Raw genomic sequence first — 15864 nt, forward strand, 5'->3', positions numbered from 1 at the left:
TATGTTTGGTTTTATTAAGTTAAATACACCTTTCGTGACACCATAACTGTGTTTTTGTCTCACAATAAACCAGTCAAGACCAGCAAATTAGTTTATGCTTGAATTTTCCGAAAATTGTCACAGTCAGTTAATTTATTTTCGAAAAATCGTACGTACTGTCTTTTTTCAAATATCTATTTTGATTTAAAAAAAATGATCCGGTATATTTTACACAAATCTTGTTGATTAGACTTAACTTTTATTCGACCTTAATTTATCTTTTAGGATAACCAACCTATTGAATTATTATGGTACGGTCCGCTTTACCTTTATGTCTGGCTTGCCTTGTTTTTCTGACAACAGCGCAATGCTTTGAGGATAGATATCGAAATTGCACTGCGGCCTTTTATCCGAAAACAGCCTGTATAAACGACGGAACAAGGTACGTTTTTAAAACAAATGTTTTTAAGTTTTACTCCTGAATTTTCAAGTCACCTATTATGAGGTCTGTTGTTTTAGCCGATGAGTGACTAATAACAACCTTAAAATCTCATAAAGCGATGGTTTTAATATTTAGTATATTTTTATGCTTTCATTTTGTGTTATTTAAAATTTCATCCGAATTTAGCTTAGTTTTGAACATCTCATTTAAAAAAATATTAATACCGGTAACCGTATTTTGGTATCATCTTGGAAAATTTCCGCTGGCCGAAAGAATTAAATCACGCACCGATCAGACCCGCGGGCCGTAGTTTAGTGTCCCCTGTTTTACCTGATGTAAAACTAATAATTTCCTTAGAATCTTAAAAAGCGAAAGTCGTGGTTGAATTGTATATTTTTATGCTTTTCGAATAATGTGATCAGAATAGAAAGCATAATATGTAGGCCTATATATAGAATGCTAAAATGTATACTCTTAATCAGCTTCAGAATTTAGCCGGTAAAATATTTTCGCGCAGTCAACACTGTTACGAACGTTCATTTATTTGTGTAAAAATATGCTTGAAGCTTAAATAATTCTTGTACGATCAACTATAACTGTCAGCCATAACATAATTTGCCAGAACCGCTGTGCATTTACCATTTCCCTTTAATATGAGATTAAAGTAAAACGAAAACCAATCATCATTCTTGGAACTAGGTCCAACTACATTCAGTTCGAGCAATGTGACCCTAGCTTCACTAGACTTCGTTCTGCTTGGCTAGACGTGTCACCAGTGACCTTCAAACCACGTGTCACGGAACGCAATAACGACTATCCCATCAAATGGCAAGAAATTGTAATTCCAAGTGAGTCAGAATTCAACACTGTTTATACCAGAAGCACTGTTGACTATAAATTTGTTTTTCGCACTTTTTACATGGTTTATAAACCGTATTATGTATTTGAACAGCATTTACTTAAGTACGTATATCACAACAAAATTGAGCATAAAAAACATTCGTTTATGGTTTCTTAGAATTTAAAATAACATAAAATATTCAATGAAAATGCGTTTAGATAAACAATAGGCTACATTTCATGACTTTTTCGCTTTTTGTAGGACCCTTTTCAGAGCATTATTTGTAAACCTTTTATAAAGAATCTTCTTTAACTCGATAGTATATTAAATTATTGTCTAAAACGCTTTTATTACAGAAAGACTCAAGAAATCGGGAATGCTAACTGTGTTTTACAGCAAAAATTCAAGATTCGTTATCAAAGCTATGCAGATGAAGGTCCAGCAATGTTTGTAATGTCCAACGGAAGTTCATATGGTTGTTTTAAAACTGTCGTTTTCGTCATAGGACAAGTCTTACATTGTATTCTTTGTTCTTTCTGTAAACACGAATCTTTACTGTACAATTTTTTTCTAATTTTCTGTCTGCTTTTATATTGACACTTTTTACAATTAAAGGCTTACCTAAAAATAACTCATCTTTTTGTGCTACTTGTATATTTTGTCGAAATACTCTTTAGTTACTTCTGATAGACTGTTGTAAATTTGTACATGTGCAACGTACGTTGTCAATGTTTCGTTTGAAGTTTCTCACAACAGTTGAAAATATTTGTAACTTTGTTACATTATACAATTTCGCTCGGGGTCAGTTGCAACCTTTCAAATGTTACAGCAACCTCGGTCAATTTTGTTACAACCGACCCAAGCCCATGTCTGCCAATATTTACCTTCGTTCACCACTTGCCCAGTCAACTGACTAATTCATAAAATATATACAAATAAACTATAATAATGCTAAATAAGTTTGAATGCTTTTCAAATTTCCAAGTTAAATGGTTGAACAATACTTACAAAAACTAAAAAGAGTTACCTTCTTACCTGAAATAAATGTTTATTTTCACAACTTCGTTTGTACTTTAGGTACCGGTAGCCTGCGTAAACTTTGAATGGCGAAAATAAACCGAAAGGCGCATGCGCATTGTTAATCACGTGATTCAAGTTTGTCCGTTGGTGGCGCACTTAGAGTGTTACAATTTTACTTTTCTCCCCGGTCTCCAATATCACTGTTAAGCATATTTTTGACCTCATGATTCAAATAGACGTAAGAAATCTCCTGTCTCCGGTCGTACATAATTCTAATTATTAGACTTAATTATATCGAGTCTACATACACTAAATCAGATGGCAAAATGTTGTTTTTATTAATTTATTTTCTTTTCAAAAATTATCTTATTTTACCACGAGCCTTCACGGACCTTTGAAAACAGTTCACGTTACTCCAAAAAGTTGATGTACTCCAGTTTAATAACCCCTGACGTATGACCTAACTGTGTAGCGGATACTCGATGTAGCCTACAACAACCAGTAGCCTACATCTGGTTGTTATTCTAAAAATTTTAACACTGTTTTCGCTTTTGTGGCATCACGTACATAACTCATCAGAACTAGTAAAAGTAGATCATGGTGGATTATAAACGTGCTAATGTTTAGTCAGACAGCGTGGGGTTTGTTGGTCTGTATTTGGTATTAGGCCCATTGATAATGAAAAATGTCCTCAAAGACATATTTACACCTTAGCTTTGGAAAACCACTTTAAAAAAAGTTATTTATATTTAAATGTCTTTCATCATGTTTAGGATCGATGGCGCGAATCATGGCCAAGGTCGCTCTAATTTTCTTTAAAATTTCAAAATTGAAACATTGACAATAAATGGCGACTCTGTGACTATGTGACGTCACACTTGAATTTAATTCGTGACGTCTTACATTATTTACAAATATACCCGGTTTTATAGTTCTTCTTGGAATGGTATAGCGTTGAATTTAACAAAAGGCAGACTCCTCCCTCAAAAGCGCTTATTCATAACATAATGTGAATTACCACCGGAGAACATTTGCTATAGTCACAGGTTTGCAGTTAGGTTACTTCGTTTTGCAATGTTAAAAGGTGATTAACCCCTATTCCTAATCGATAACTTTCTGACAACAATTTCGGTTGAAAAGATATTTGAAAAAGGTACATAAAATGCAGGCTGGGTCATTTATATTAACCATAAAGTTTCTGATAATTGGGATATGTTTTTCAATCAGGCATTTCAGTACAGTTTTATTAATTTGCTCCATTTGGCCTGTTTCGATGAATGCCTGCACAAATTTCTCATCTTATTATTAGACGGATATGTTTAAAGTGAAACGGTCAAGTGATGTAAAAGATGTCGTTCACATCAAAGTAAAGGTAATAATATTTTCAAGTAATGTTTCTTTAAATTAAAAAAAATGTCGGCAACTTACTTTTGTTAAGTTTTCGTACAGAACTTGTCATTTATCAAGTAATTTGTTTTTGAGATTTCTTTAATAAGACAAATGCGACTATTAACCTAAATGATATTTAGACTGTTTATGAAAACAGAAAACATAAAATCAATTCTTTTCTACAGAAATATATAGTTCACCCTTTGATGAAAGAATTGTAAATCAGTTTCTTAGAAAATCTTTAACAATAGATTTAAAGGGCACAGTTGCACATTACACACTTGCATGAAAATGTTCAGTGACTTAATAGTTGAACTTATAAATTTTAAATAATTTATTTTTACTATAAGAAATATGCTGGCTACTTCAATCCAGAAAGTAAAAGCTTTGCAGTTGACCCCCATCTAACAACATTTGAAGATCTTCAAAAGATTTTGGTTGAAGCATTTAACCTTTGTGGGTAAGCATATGGCATCATTGATGGTAAATTTTGTTTAGTTTCAAAGTGTTAAATGCAAAGCATTTTTCAGAATATAAAAGAAAGGACATTTAATACCAAACAAATAAGTGCTGTTTGATTAGTTTTTCAGTTAAACAATAAATGAGTTTTGCTTTTAACCTATGCCACCTAATTAGATAGCTTTTGGTTATGTCACTGTCTTCCGTGGTTTTTAAAAATTAAAAAGGTTGAATAAATTGTTTGTCTGTTTCCTTGTGAATTGTTGATTAGATAAACAAAATATTTGGTTTGCCGTGTGAATTTGTTTTGTTTTTACTGCAGACCATTCCACATAACATATCTCTGTCGCGACGACATTGGTGAAAATGTGTTTCTGTCAATGCTCACTGACTGGGATTTGGATGCTGCCTTTATGACATCTTCTGATCCACATTTAAGACTAAAGGTTGCAATTTGTAATTAAATAATGTTGTTAAAAAAAAGATTATGTATATAAACCGCATGCAGCAGGCAATAGTGCTATGGTCATTCAACAATTTTGACCAGCTACGACTAAGTCTGCGAAGGTCCCGTTATGGCCGAAGGTAGCTAGTTGTTTGACTAGCCTGACCTTGCTTGCACGGAAATTCTGATTAGGTTGACTAATTGCCTATCAGAAGGCATCATGTGTATTTTTATAGATTTGTTTTATTTAAGGTGATTGTCGTTTTTTGCAATGCAATAGTAGTTTTGTTTACTAAAGCTTGATGCTGAACCTTACAAGGATGGTTTGATGCACAAAATGAAAGACTATGAGCGTTCGGACAATAACAGCATATTTTCAAACGCGAACCTTGTAAAGAACATTTTGCAACCTGTGTCTGAAAGGTAACATGTATATAATACTGTGTATAAGTTTAGGTATTTTTGAGTGGGTTTTAATGCGATTCTAAATGATTTTATTTTATTTTTTTTGGCCTCTTATCACTTTTATTAACAATATACCCTATAAAACATACTTGTCACGGTCATGTACCATGCTTTAATGTTTCAAATTTTTCTGTCTTAAATGTTGGGTTATTTTATTTGTTTCTAGTATGAACAGCATTCTAACTCTACCCACTGGACAGAAGCCTTGGATGTCATCACTCGGGAGTGCATTTAACAAATTAACAGTTGGCTTGGGATACAATGCTAGTCCAGCCAATCTGGAGTATGCATTTTTTCCTTCAAAGCCACCGTTGGGTAATTTCTGTTTTTCATTATAACCTCTATAGAATTTTAGTGTGGTTTGTGTTAGCTTTCTTATACCTAGCACTAAGTCTAATACTTTATTTAGTGAAGTTTATAGACATCTTCACTCTGTTTGCTTAAAATAGAAATTTTATTGAAATTTTATCATGTTTAATAGCAACATTTATCATATTTCGTTCAATTTTTTTTATTCAATCAGAAAAGGTATTTTTATATAAACATATATATAAATACAGATGATGTCGAGTTCCGAGCGTTCCTCGATGAAGGTGGAAGGCTGAAGCATCCAGAGGAACTCCGGCTCCGTGTCTACCACGGTGGAATCGTTCCAGCTTTAAGAAAAGTAGTCTGGAGACTTCTGCTTAACATTTTTCCATCCCACCTATCGGGAGAAGAAAGAATGTCTTATATGAAAAGAAAAACTGGTAAAATTCAAAATAGAAAAAAGTTGACTTTGTTGTAGTTCAAATTTGTATTTCAACCAGTGTTGTAAACAAGTCATTTTTTTAAATGATTTAAGTCCCAACAAGTCATTTGAAAAAAAACTTACTTCCAAGTCAAGTCTTTTCCAAAAATAACGAGTCAAGTCAACTTTAAGGCAAGTTAATGACATAAAATATAACATTAATGTTTGTACACTTGGCCAATAATGTGAAAAAACTAAAATGAACAAAAACGCACATTACGGGTAAAACACTTTAGTCAAGTTAAGTCATTTGAAAACAGTAACTTAATTGCACTGAAGTCAAGTCACTGACATATTTCATCACAACACTGATATTATTAAGTACTTCTATTTCATGGTTTCATTTTTGCTGAGTGTTTTGTTGTTGGTTTTCACACAGTGTTTTCTATTGGAACAGTGGCAATGTATTGTACTGCGCAAACAACAATTTCAAAGATAATCCTGGCCGCATACCGTTATTATTTCCTGCCAAATTACCATCCTGTCATCCCATAATCATGCTAGGATGTTTTTTATGGACCCCACGTTTCACTGTAGATAACAACCCCAAAGTATACATAAATTATCTGTCTAGCTTTTCATAATTGCCCCTTAATTATGTTATATAAGAAAAATAACAATGTATCTAGAATTTGCCAGCGTTTTTGATTCTAAAAAGGTTATTTATGTTAAGGTTTTTTAAAGCTATTGTAACAAGTTAAGCACTTTGCTGTATGTTTAAAACTTGTATAAAATCAAGTTATTTGTTAATATTTACACTTTCAGAGGAATATCAACAACTGAGGGGAACTTGGCAAGCACGAGTTGACAACGAAAACGTCAAGTACATTTCGAACATGGTCTGGAAAGATGTATTAAGAACAGACAGGTAATATGATTGTTTGAATTGTATTAAAAAAAACTTTGGGTAACCCTTTGTTTTTTTCCAAGTCAGTTAATAGTCTTTAAATTTATTTTTTGCGCAGTTTAAGTTAACTTAAGTTAAGTGTTTAAAACATGCTGTAGTAAAACCAAAACTTTTGTTAGTGTGTTGAGCATGGTATTTATGTTTTGTTTTTGAGTTTTGAACCAGTTTTAGCACTTTAAAAACCTTTTATTTTTTTGACTAAATTTATGAGCATATGTAGATTTTCAGATTGATTTATAAAAAGTTCGGATAGCTTCCTACAATGTACTGTATTGTTAAAACCGAGTTGGTATATAATATTGAACTTGCATTTTAAAACCAGATTAGCTCATATAAAACACCTTTTAGTAAAATTGTTAAAAACAAAAAATTGTTAAGTCTTACTGTGTCTAAATGTTTTATATTTATGGATGAAATAGCACAGTGTGTGCCTTATTTAGATAAAAAAAAACTCTTCAAAAACCAAATTGCTGTATATAGACAAATATGTCTTTCTGTAGCTTTTAAAAATGTGAATAACTTCTCAAAACCTTAATGTAGTGACTTAAATTTTTTATTTTTAGAAATGTCGATGTTTTTTTGTAGGTGCCATCCGTTTTTTCAAGGAAGGGACGACAATCCAAACACTGTAGCATTAATGAATATCCTCACCACATTTGCCCTGACCCATCCCAAAGTTTCTTACTGTCAAGGTAAGTTGCCCCACAAGTTGTGTTCGGAAACAATATTAAGTATATGTTTAGTAGTAAAACAGCAAAAAAATCCTGAAAAATTATTTTATTTCTAGCCTTGCCGTTATTCGCTTGTTTTAAGTACAGACAATTTTTTTAATTTTTTATAAGTATGTTGATTAACAATATTGACCGATGTAATTCCTATCCAATCATAATGTGGTTACTTTCATTGTTAATGCTTGAAGCTTATAGCTAATGCATAATTTTTATGTAACCTGATAATAAAATGTTGTTGTTATTAATCTTTAAGAGCTTATAATTAATGCATATGTGAACTTTGTTTCAGAAAGTATATAATATTTTAAGCACTAGCCCGATTAGGTGTACTAATATGTTGCTTGTTTAGTCTTTTGCCTGTTTTAAAGAATCTTTGGCCTGTTTATTTTTACTTAGTTGTAAACTTTGCCATTGCATAATGTTTGTTGAAAGTAGGATCTTTACTCTGGTATTTAAAAGGGTTAAGCAGTTCCATATGTGAAAAATTCTTTCAAACAATGTAATGTGTAAGAATATTTTATCTAATTTTTTTATCCAAAAAAAAATGTCAAATAATTAATAAATTCGAAGATATATGCCTGTTCAAGTTATTTTTAAGATAAATGTCTGTTTAAGGGTTTTCCTAGATATAAGGTTAATTTATTTTGTAACACATTGCCGCAGCTTCATATTCTTACGGCCATGTTTTAACAGGAATGAGCGACCTCGTTTCTCCCATCTTTGTCGTGATGAACAACGAAGCCCAAGCTTACGTCTGCTTTTGTGGCGTCATGAAACGATTGCAGCACAACTTTCTACGCGACGGAACGTCCATGTCAACAAAATTTAAGGTAATTTTATTTTACTATCACCCGAAAAGTTCCAGTCCATGTCTGCTTTGTACCTAAATATCACCTTATCGAATAAAGGGTGTCCGACATTGGCAATGTAAATGCTATTTTTGGCCGTGAGAAGTAAAGTCCTACTGATTTACTAAAATAAAAAATGAAAAAGTGTTTAAAAATGAACCACAAAAGCGAGTACGCCACCCCGCCAGTACTTAATAAATAGTTTGAATACTTTGTTTTGTTTTTCAGCGACAATACTGTTAATCTGTTAAAACTTACTCAAACGCTTGTGATTTATTTGAAAAAATTAAATGTAAAATGAAGAGATTTAAGCGTACATGCTCCTGTTTTGTCTGCAGAAATGATTGTTCTTTTTAACTGTTTTATGAAGTATTTCTTTGCCAAAATTAAATCAAAATTAAATGCAAAAATAATGGACTGTATATTTTTAGTTTATCTGCAGAACTATTTTCTGCTTTTTACCTGTTTTCATTAGGCTGTGCTGTAAACCGCAAAAGCTTATGCAAAAAAAAAGATCTTAGCATGCATCTGTGTGTTTGGGAATATTTATATACAGGAAAAAAACGCTTCCTGATTGTAAAACAGTTGAAACCTTTAACTCAATTGCCCAAAGACCTAGTGATGTTGCTGTCAATATTACACGGACTCCAACACACAGTCCCACAGAACACAAAAGCCACTAGAGCCACTCTCTTGTTTGTTTTGCGAATCGACCCCGGTGCTACTGTCGTGATTCATTGCGAATACCTGTAGCAGGAAAAACTCTTAATCTCCGTCACATTATTGTTTATGTTGGCTTATGTCGGTCGACAGGAAGCAACTAAATGTCAACTGAAAAGTTCTTTAAACGAGCCTAGCATAGCTGTAAAAAAGCTTTTATTAGTTGGAAACTCGAAATACATTGGTCCCTATGAAACAAAGTGCCATGGCCCTTGACACATCCTAATATTTATCCAAAAAGAACTTTACAATAGTCTAAATTAGAAAAAATAAGCATTTCCACGGCTATAAAACAGAAAGTAAAGCACATATCAGTTAAGCGATTTTTAGAATTTCTGCAAATATCGCTTAACACTTAAAAACTTGTCTGTAAATCAAAGGTGTCTGTATGTAATCTGGAAAGATGAAAAAGTTTGTTGTGAGATAATATACTTAGTAACTAATGACAAACGTTTCGCTTGATGGTTTTACTATAGCAGTGTGTACTGTAGACCAATGCTTTTCAATATTTTTCAGTTCGCGATCCACTTATGTTGCAAGTTTTATTGTGCGACCCACTATAAAATATGACCGTTACAAAAAACGTGCGTCTTTACTACTGCCGTACGTACTGAATAGATAATGCAACAAAACACATCTAATTGTTACGTATTTGTTACATTGTTGCATAAATGTTACGTAGTGATAATGCAATCATTTTCCGATCCAATTGAATAAAAAACTCTTAACATCTAGAAATAGCTTCGCGACCCGATGGTTGGAAAGCACTTCTGTAGACTAGGCTATATATCCCTACCATATTGCCGTGTACGTAAAATGTATTATTTGCGTCGTCAGGTAATGCCTTAAACAACATTGATTTGCCAGGTTGTCCAAATTTTGTAAATGACACATGCTTTCTGGTAAACCAGCCACCCTGTATGCCTTGCCTTTATTGTTGTGGTGATCCAAGGGCTGTCGACATTATTGTATAGTACTTGCTCGGTAAATTTGCCTATTGCGCGTGTATCAACAACTGTTCATTGTTTTTTCACACTAGTCTTATTTTTACGCTAAAACGAGTCCTTTCCCTTATTAGGCGTACTTACCTTTTCACACCATTCTTTTGTCGACACCCTCTATCCATGGATTGCAGTTTTTATAAAGTAATATTAAAAATATACGAATTGTGATATATGATTTAAATAAATAAATGAGGGCATGAGTCATTGCCGAAACGATTGAAAAAAGAAAAAATATGCCTATTTTATCGATTGGCTCCTATGATAATATTAATACTCAGAAGGATACATTCTAAGTATTAAACATTTTCGGCTAAATTTTTACATAATACACCTAAAGGCATACTTTTACAGAAAGTACAGTTACAGTTGCGTGACAGATGTAGGGGAGACCGGGGCGTAAAGTAACACGGGTCGATTGTAACACTCTAAATTGCGCCACCCATGGACACGCTGAAATCACGTGATTAACCATGCGCGTGCGCCTTTCGGTTCATTTCCGCCATTAAAAGTTTGAGCAGGCTACGTGCAGTACAAACAAAGTTGTGGTCAAAAACATATATTTCAGGTATGAAAGTAACTTTTTTTCTTTTTTTAGTTTTTGTTAGTGTTGTTTAACCATTTAACTTTAAAAATGGTAGAGCATATAATCGGATTTAGTAATTATTATAGTTTATTGTTGCATACTTTATGAACTACCCAGTTGACTGGGCAAGTGGTGAACGAAGGTAATTAATGGCTGACATGGGCCTGGGTCGGTTGTAACAAAATTGACGGGGTTGGTTGTAACATTTGAAAGCTGTTACAACTGACCCCGGCGAAACAGTATAATATACTAAGTCTTTAAATATTTTCAGCTGTGTTGAAAAACTTAAAACGAAAAACTGACAGAGGTACTACACCTGTGCAAGAACTTGCAAGAGCTGCCAACGATGTGAAAAAACAAGGAAAATCTATTCGATCAGTAGCAAAAAAGTATTCTATTTGCCATGTCACGTTGTCTAGATTTTGTAAAGCAAAACAGAAGTTAGAAGATAAAGGTTCAAATGAATTGCCTTCTGTTGGTTACCGCAGTGCTACTCAAGTATTCACGGAGTTGCAAGAAAAGGGATTGACAAAATATCTCTTGATGTCAGCGGATGCTTATTACGGATTGTCTCCAAAAAATGTAAGATATTACACTTACTACCTTGCTTTTTGTTTTTGTAGAATCGATGATATCATTTCTAAATCACATAAGTTATAAGTAGGCTGTAATTTTGGAAATAAAGTTTAATTTTTTTAGGTCCGATAATTCGCTTACGAACTTGCAGTGAAATACAAGTGCAGTCATCACAAGAGTTGGGAAGAGAATGGTAAAGCCAGAGCGGATTGGTTTACTGGCTACATCAAAAAAACTCGAGTCTGTCAAGGGCTACGAGTTTAACAAACACAATGTCGGTGTGTTTTTCTCCAAACTAGACGGCGTGATATCAAAGCATAAGTTGAATGGTAACGATATTTGGAATGTCGACAGGTATTACCACTGTTCAAGTTCCTAACCGTGTTAACGCAAAACGAGGGTCAAAACAGGTCGGTGCTTTCACTTCAGGTGAGAGGGGCACATTAGTCACCCTTGCCTGTGCAATAAACGCCATCGGAAATACAATACCTTCCCTGTTTGTTTTCCCTCGGTCTGGGTATGCCGATCATTTTGTTCGAGATGGTCCTCATGGCTGCATAGGATCCGGAAACAAATCTAGGTGGATGCAACAGGACGACTTCCTTATTTTCCTTAAACACTTTTTTAGGTACACTAAAGTCACAGTAGAACGAAAGGTTTTGCTTTTGCTCGACGATCATAGCTCCCACCGTACAATTGCAGCCATAGATTTTTGTAAGAAAAATGGTATTATACTTCTTTGGTTTCCTCCTCACTGCAGTCACAAACTTCAGCCTCTCGATTGTAGTGTTTATTATATAAAATGTGTTAATGGTGCCAGTGACGCGTGGATGAAAATGAACCCCGGAAAAACCATGACCATTTACGATGTTCCTGGGCTTGTTAAAACCTCTCTTCCTATGGCAACAACGCCAAATAACATTCAGTCAGGATTCCGGTGCACATGAATCTGGCCCTTCAACTCCGATATATTTGAAGAACACGAAATTTCTCCTTCACAGGTGACTGATCGGCCATACCCAGCTCTTCTTGACTCATCTTTGCAGGCTCAACATGAAGAAGAATCTTCATCGTCTGGCAATTTGTCTCCAGCTAGGACATCTTTTTTGACTCAAGATGCTAAATAAGCTTCATCGCCTGGCAATTTGCCTCCAGCTCCCATTGGGACATCTTTGTTGTCTCAACATGGTCTGCCACCAGCTCTTCTGTCTTTGCATTCCACAGGATCGGACTTCTTACGTCAAACTCCATCAACTTCTGCTGCATGCGAGCCTTATTCTAAATTTAGTCCTGAAGAACTTCGTCCATTACCAAAAGCACCACCAAGACAAATAGTTGGATCCAAACGAAAAAGATGTAAGCAGAAATTTTAACGGATACGCCAGTCAAGAAAGCAATGGAAGAGGCGGAGAGACAGAAGCCTGCTAAAGCTAAAAGAAAAATAATTCTGCCCAAAAAGTCAATAAAAAACAAACAAAATAAATTTAAACAACCCAAGTAAAAGCGAGCCACGCTAACTGATTCTTTCGGACGACTAAAACAAAATAGGTTTGGATTCAATGTGTCAGATGTCACTTGTGGGCCCACAAAGCGTGCACCCCCGACATGAATTATCCGTATTTATGTCACAACTGCGACTAGGATGATGAAAACTAATTTTTTTTATAACTTTGATAACCGTGCCATGCGATGTTGTCTCATGTGTATGCACAATTGTACATATGCTGCGCACAGTTTCCGATACGTTTAGAGAACGTATTATTTTTGCTAACTTTTTCGTTTACCTTTGAGTTGCCAATTTGTTTGATCAGCACCAAAAACAGCCAATTTTGTTTAAGCTAATTTAGTAATCATGCCCATCCAAGCCTGCAGTTTCAGCTGTAGGCTTGTTGAACTTAACAATAATCGAAATTTGTTTGAGTAGTAATCCTGTCCTTTTGCAACTCCTGGTTACACCCAGGCTGAGACATACAGCCTGATAATAGCCTCTTTACTCTATCGTAGGCTAACACTTTTTGTTACTTTTACCTATTGAGTGTGACATTTCGTTGAAATATAACAATAAAAATACATTTCCAATGTGTTTATGCGGTTGTATTCATTTGTTACAATTCGCCCCATCAGGTGTTACAACCGACCCGTGCACGGGGCACGTTGTAACACATTTTTTGTCTTTTTTGAAAGGTCATAACTTTTGCTGTGAACAAGATATTTTTATAGAACCTGCGGCAACTTATTGCTAAAAGATTGTATTTTTGTATGGCGAAGGTTTTATTTTATTTATTCAAAAGATAAACAAGTTATTTGATAATATGTCAAAATTGTATCAACACGCCCCGGTCTCCCCTAATCTAATTCGGTCTTTACTATTTTAATAAAAAATAAAACAAATCTTTTGCACATTTGCATTTAAAGCCATGTTTTTCAATCTTGTGGTGCCACGTAACATTTGTTTACGAAACACCAAACAAAAGTTAATGGAAATGCATTTAAATAACAACAACAGTTCATCTAGTAAAACTTTGTGTTTGTTTAAATTTAATTTTCAGCACCTCTCAATGCTCGTCAAGCATCACGATCCCGAGTTCTTTGAGTACTTGGAATCACTGAAGGCCGACAACATGTTCTTCTGCTATCGCTGGCTCCTGCTCGAAATGAAGAGAGAGTTCTCCTTTGACGACGCCATTACGGTTTTGGAGGTAATTCGTGACTCGGGGCTCGACAGGGTCATTTCGCTAAATCTCGACTTGATCTCGAGTGAGACTAGAGAGTCCCGAATCCAATGTGCGCGTACGCAGTAGCAAAGTGGGAACCGATCAGGCCGTAATTTGTAGATTATAAAACGGCGAAATGGCAATTGGTTGAATATTTTCCAAATCTACGTGTTGTGGGTTGGTCAGTTTTATAACACCCCATAGAAGTCAGAGGATTGCCGTATATTCACTCTACCCTAGTTACGTAAATATATGGATTATAGACTGTAGAGTCAGAGACAGACTCAGGTTCGACGGAATTGGCAATTTGGCTGGAGTCGGATTGGGTGCCCGGGGTTAATTTTTTTGTCCGGAATCCTACTCGAAAGATCTCGGGTTGTTTGGTCCTGCTTTAAAATGTCCTATTCTGGCTGATAAATATATAATTTTCTTCCAGGTGATGTGGAGCTCTCTACCTCCGCAGCCTCCCTTTGAGGACCTCGAGCTGGAGGACTATTCGGAAGATGCAGCAGAGGAGAACAAACAAGACAAGGAGGCAAACCACGACAGCATCCAAGCTCCCGGAGAAACGACGAACCATTCCGAACCTCACACGAACTATTCCGGATCCACCACAGCATCCAGCTCTTTTGAAATCCTCATTAATGAACAGGAGTCCTCCACCACCCCCGCCGATGACGAGATCCAGCTGGGCGTCATCGATTACGTCATCAATGATGACGCGGTAGACGGCCAGGGCAAGCTTCTCATGAAGAAGCGTCGTTCCTCCTTTCCGAGTGAAAAGCCTAAAGCGGCAGTTGTCCGACTTCCGCCTCCCGAGGAGTTCGGATGCGGGAATCCCTTCCTCCTCTTCGTGTGTCTCGCCGTGCTCCTGGAGGAGCGGGATCACCTCCTCGCCAACGCGCGCGAGTACGACGATCTGGCCATGCACTTTGACCGCAAGGTCAGGGGTCACTGCCCCAAGAAAGTGCTCTCCGGAGCCATGAGGCTCTTCGCCGAGTACCTCAAGTCAGATTCGATGCAGGCGCTGTAGCTTGTATAATGGATCGACAGACTCGGTTAGTCAGCGGTGGCTTCCGGGTACCTGGTGGTTTCTAGTTTATAGGAGTCGTATCACAGGAATGACTCAACAAGTAGATAACGCCTTTTGCTGAGAAAGTCAGATTCAAAGCAGGGCTTTTTATTTTACCATTTCCTATTGACGAAAAGTTTCACTGGTTCCTGGCGTTTAGGGAAAGTATTTTGCTCGGAAAACCAGGGTTGATGAAGGCGCTGTAGCTTACTTTACTCGTTCTCCACCTTAAACGAAAGTCTCAAGTTTTCGGACAGTTCTTTTTGTAAGGACAGTCCTATAAGCCAGGGCGATCATCCTGACACCCTTTTCCATTGCGAACATCCTCTGAAATTTAAAACAATAGCGATCAGTTTGTATTTATAATTGATTTATTATAAATTCGACAAAGCAAGGACATAATCCACATTTCTTAGACATAAAGATCAGTAATGATTTTCTAATATACACTCCGTGAAAATGAAAGATATAGCAGCCATAAACTATAAAAGGCCTCGTGCTGGGCTTGGGTTAAAGCGCGTGTAGCTTTGTTAGCTTTTTTTCTGTTTTTAAGTAATACCTAGTTAGTTTTAAATAGGTCTGTGTTTTTTGTTCTATTCGCAAGCTGGTGGCTCGCTTTTGCTAATGGGGTGCGGCAAAGCATTTGAGTGTCTGTCTTAAGCAGGTTTTATGCCACATTTTTGCCGAGATGCGTTTTAACCTAAAGTGATCGGGCTTATTTAACGCTTTCCACTACGTTCTAAATCGAGACATTCAAGTGTTTTTTTACATCACGTTAAGTATATCCCTTCAGCCTTAAATTAAGTATCCTTGTTAAATTCAACCGTCGATTAATTTCTTTAATCGCGTTTCAACATATAAGTTCCGCTAATCCACACC

At 35.6% G+C, this 15864-nt stretch overlaps 2 protein-coding genes across 2 annotated transcripts; both read left to right on the forward strand.

Moving 5' to 3' along the window:
• The first annotated feature begins 269 nt into the window (after positions 1–269).
• On the forward strand, positions 270–2398 carry LOC146167394 (uncharacterized). Its single transcript, XM_083390595.1, has 3 exons — positions 270–421; positions 1121–1269; positions 1619–2398. Exons 1-3 carry the CDS (start codon positions 288–290, stop codon positions 1714–1716), a joined length of 381 nt encoding a protein of 126 aa, XP_083246721.1. The 5' UTR covers positions 270–287; the 3' UTR covers positions 1717–2398.
• A 1120-nt stretch (positions 2399–3518) lies between these two features.
• On the forward strand, positions 3519–15456 carry LOC146167395 (TBC1 domain family member 25-like). The gene is made up of 11 exons (XM_083396398.1): positions 3519–3654; positions 4022–4131; positions 4453–4576; positions 4874–4998; positions 5207–5355; positions 5601–5789; positions 6596–6698; positions 7323–7429; positions 8162–8298; positions 13749–13898; positions 14350–15456. Exons 1-11 carry the CDS (start codon positions 3598–3600, stop codon positions 14944–14946), a joined length of 1848 nt encoding a protein of 615 aa, XP_083252524.1. The 5' UTR covers positions 3519–3597; the 3' UTR covers positions 14947–15456.
• Positions 15457–15864: the final 408 nt, after the last annotated feature.

The sequence above is a fragment of the Ascidiella aspersa genome, chromosome 1 (assembly GCF_963924565.1).
Source record: "Ascidiella aspersa chromosome 1, kaAscAspe10.2, whole genome shotgun sequence".
Classification (NCBI taxonomy): Eukaryota; Metazoa; Chordata; class Ascidiacea; order Phlebobranchia; family Ascidiidae; genus Ascidiella; species Ascidiella aspersa.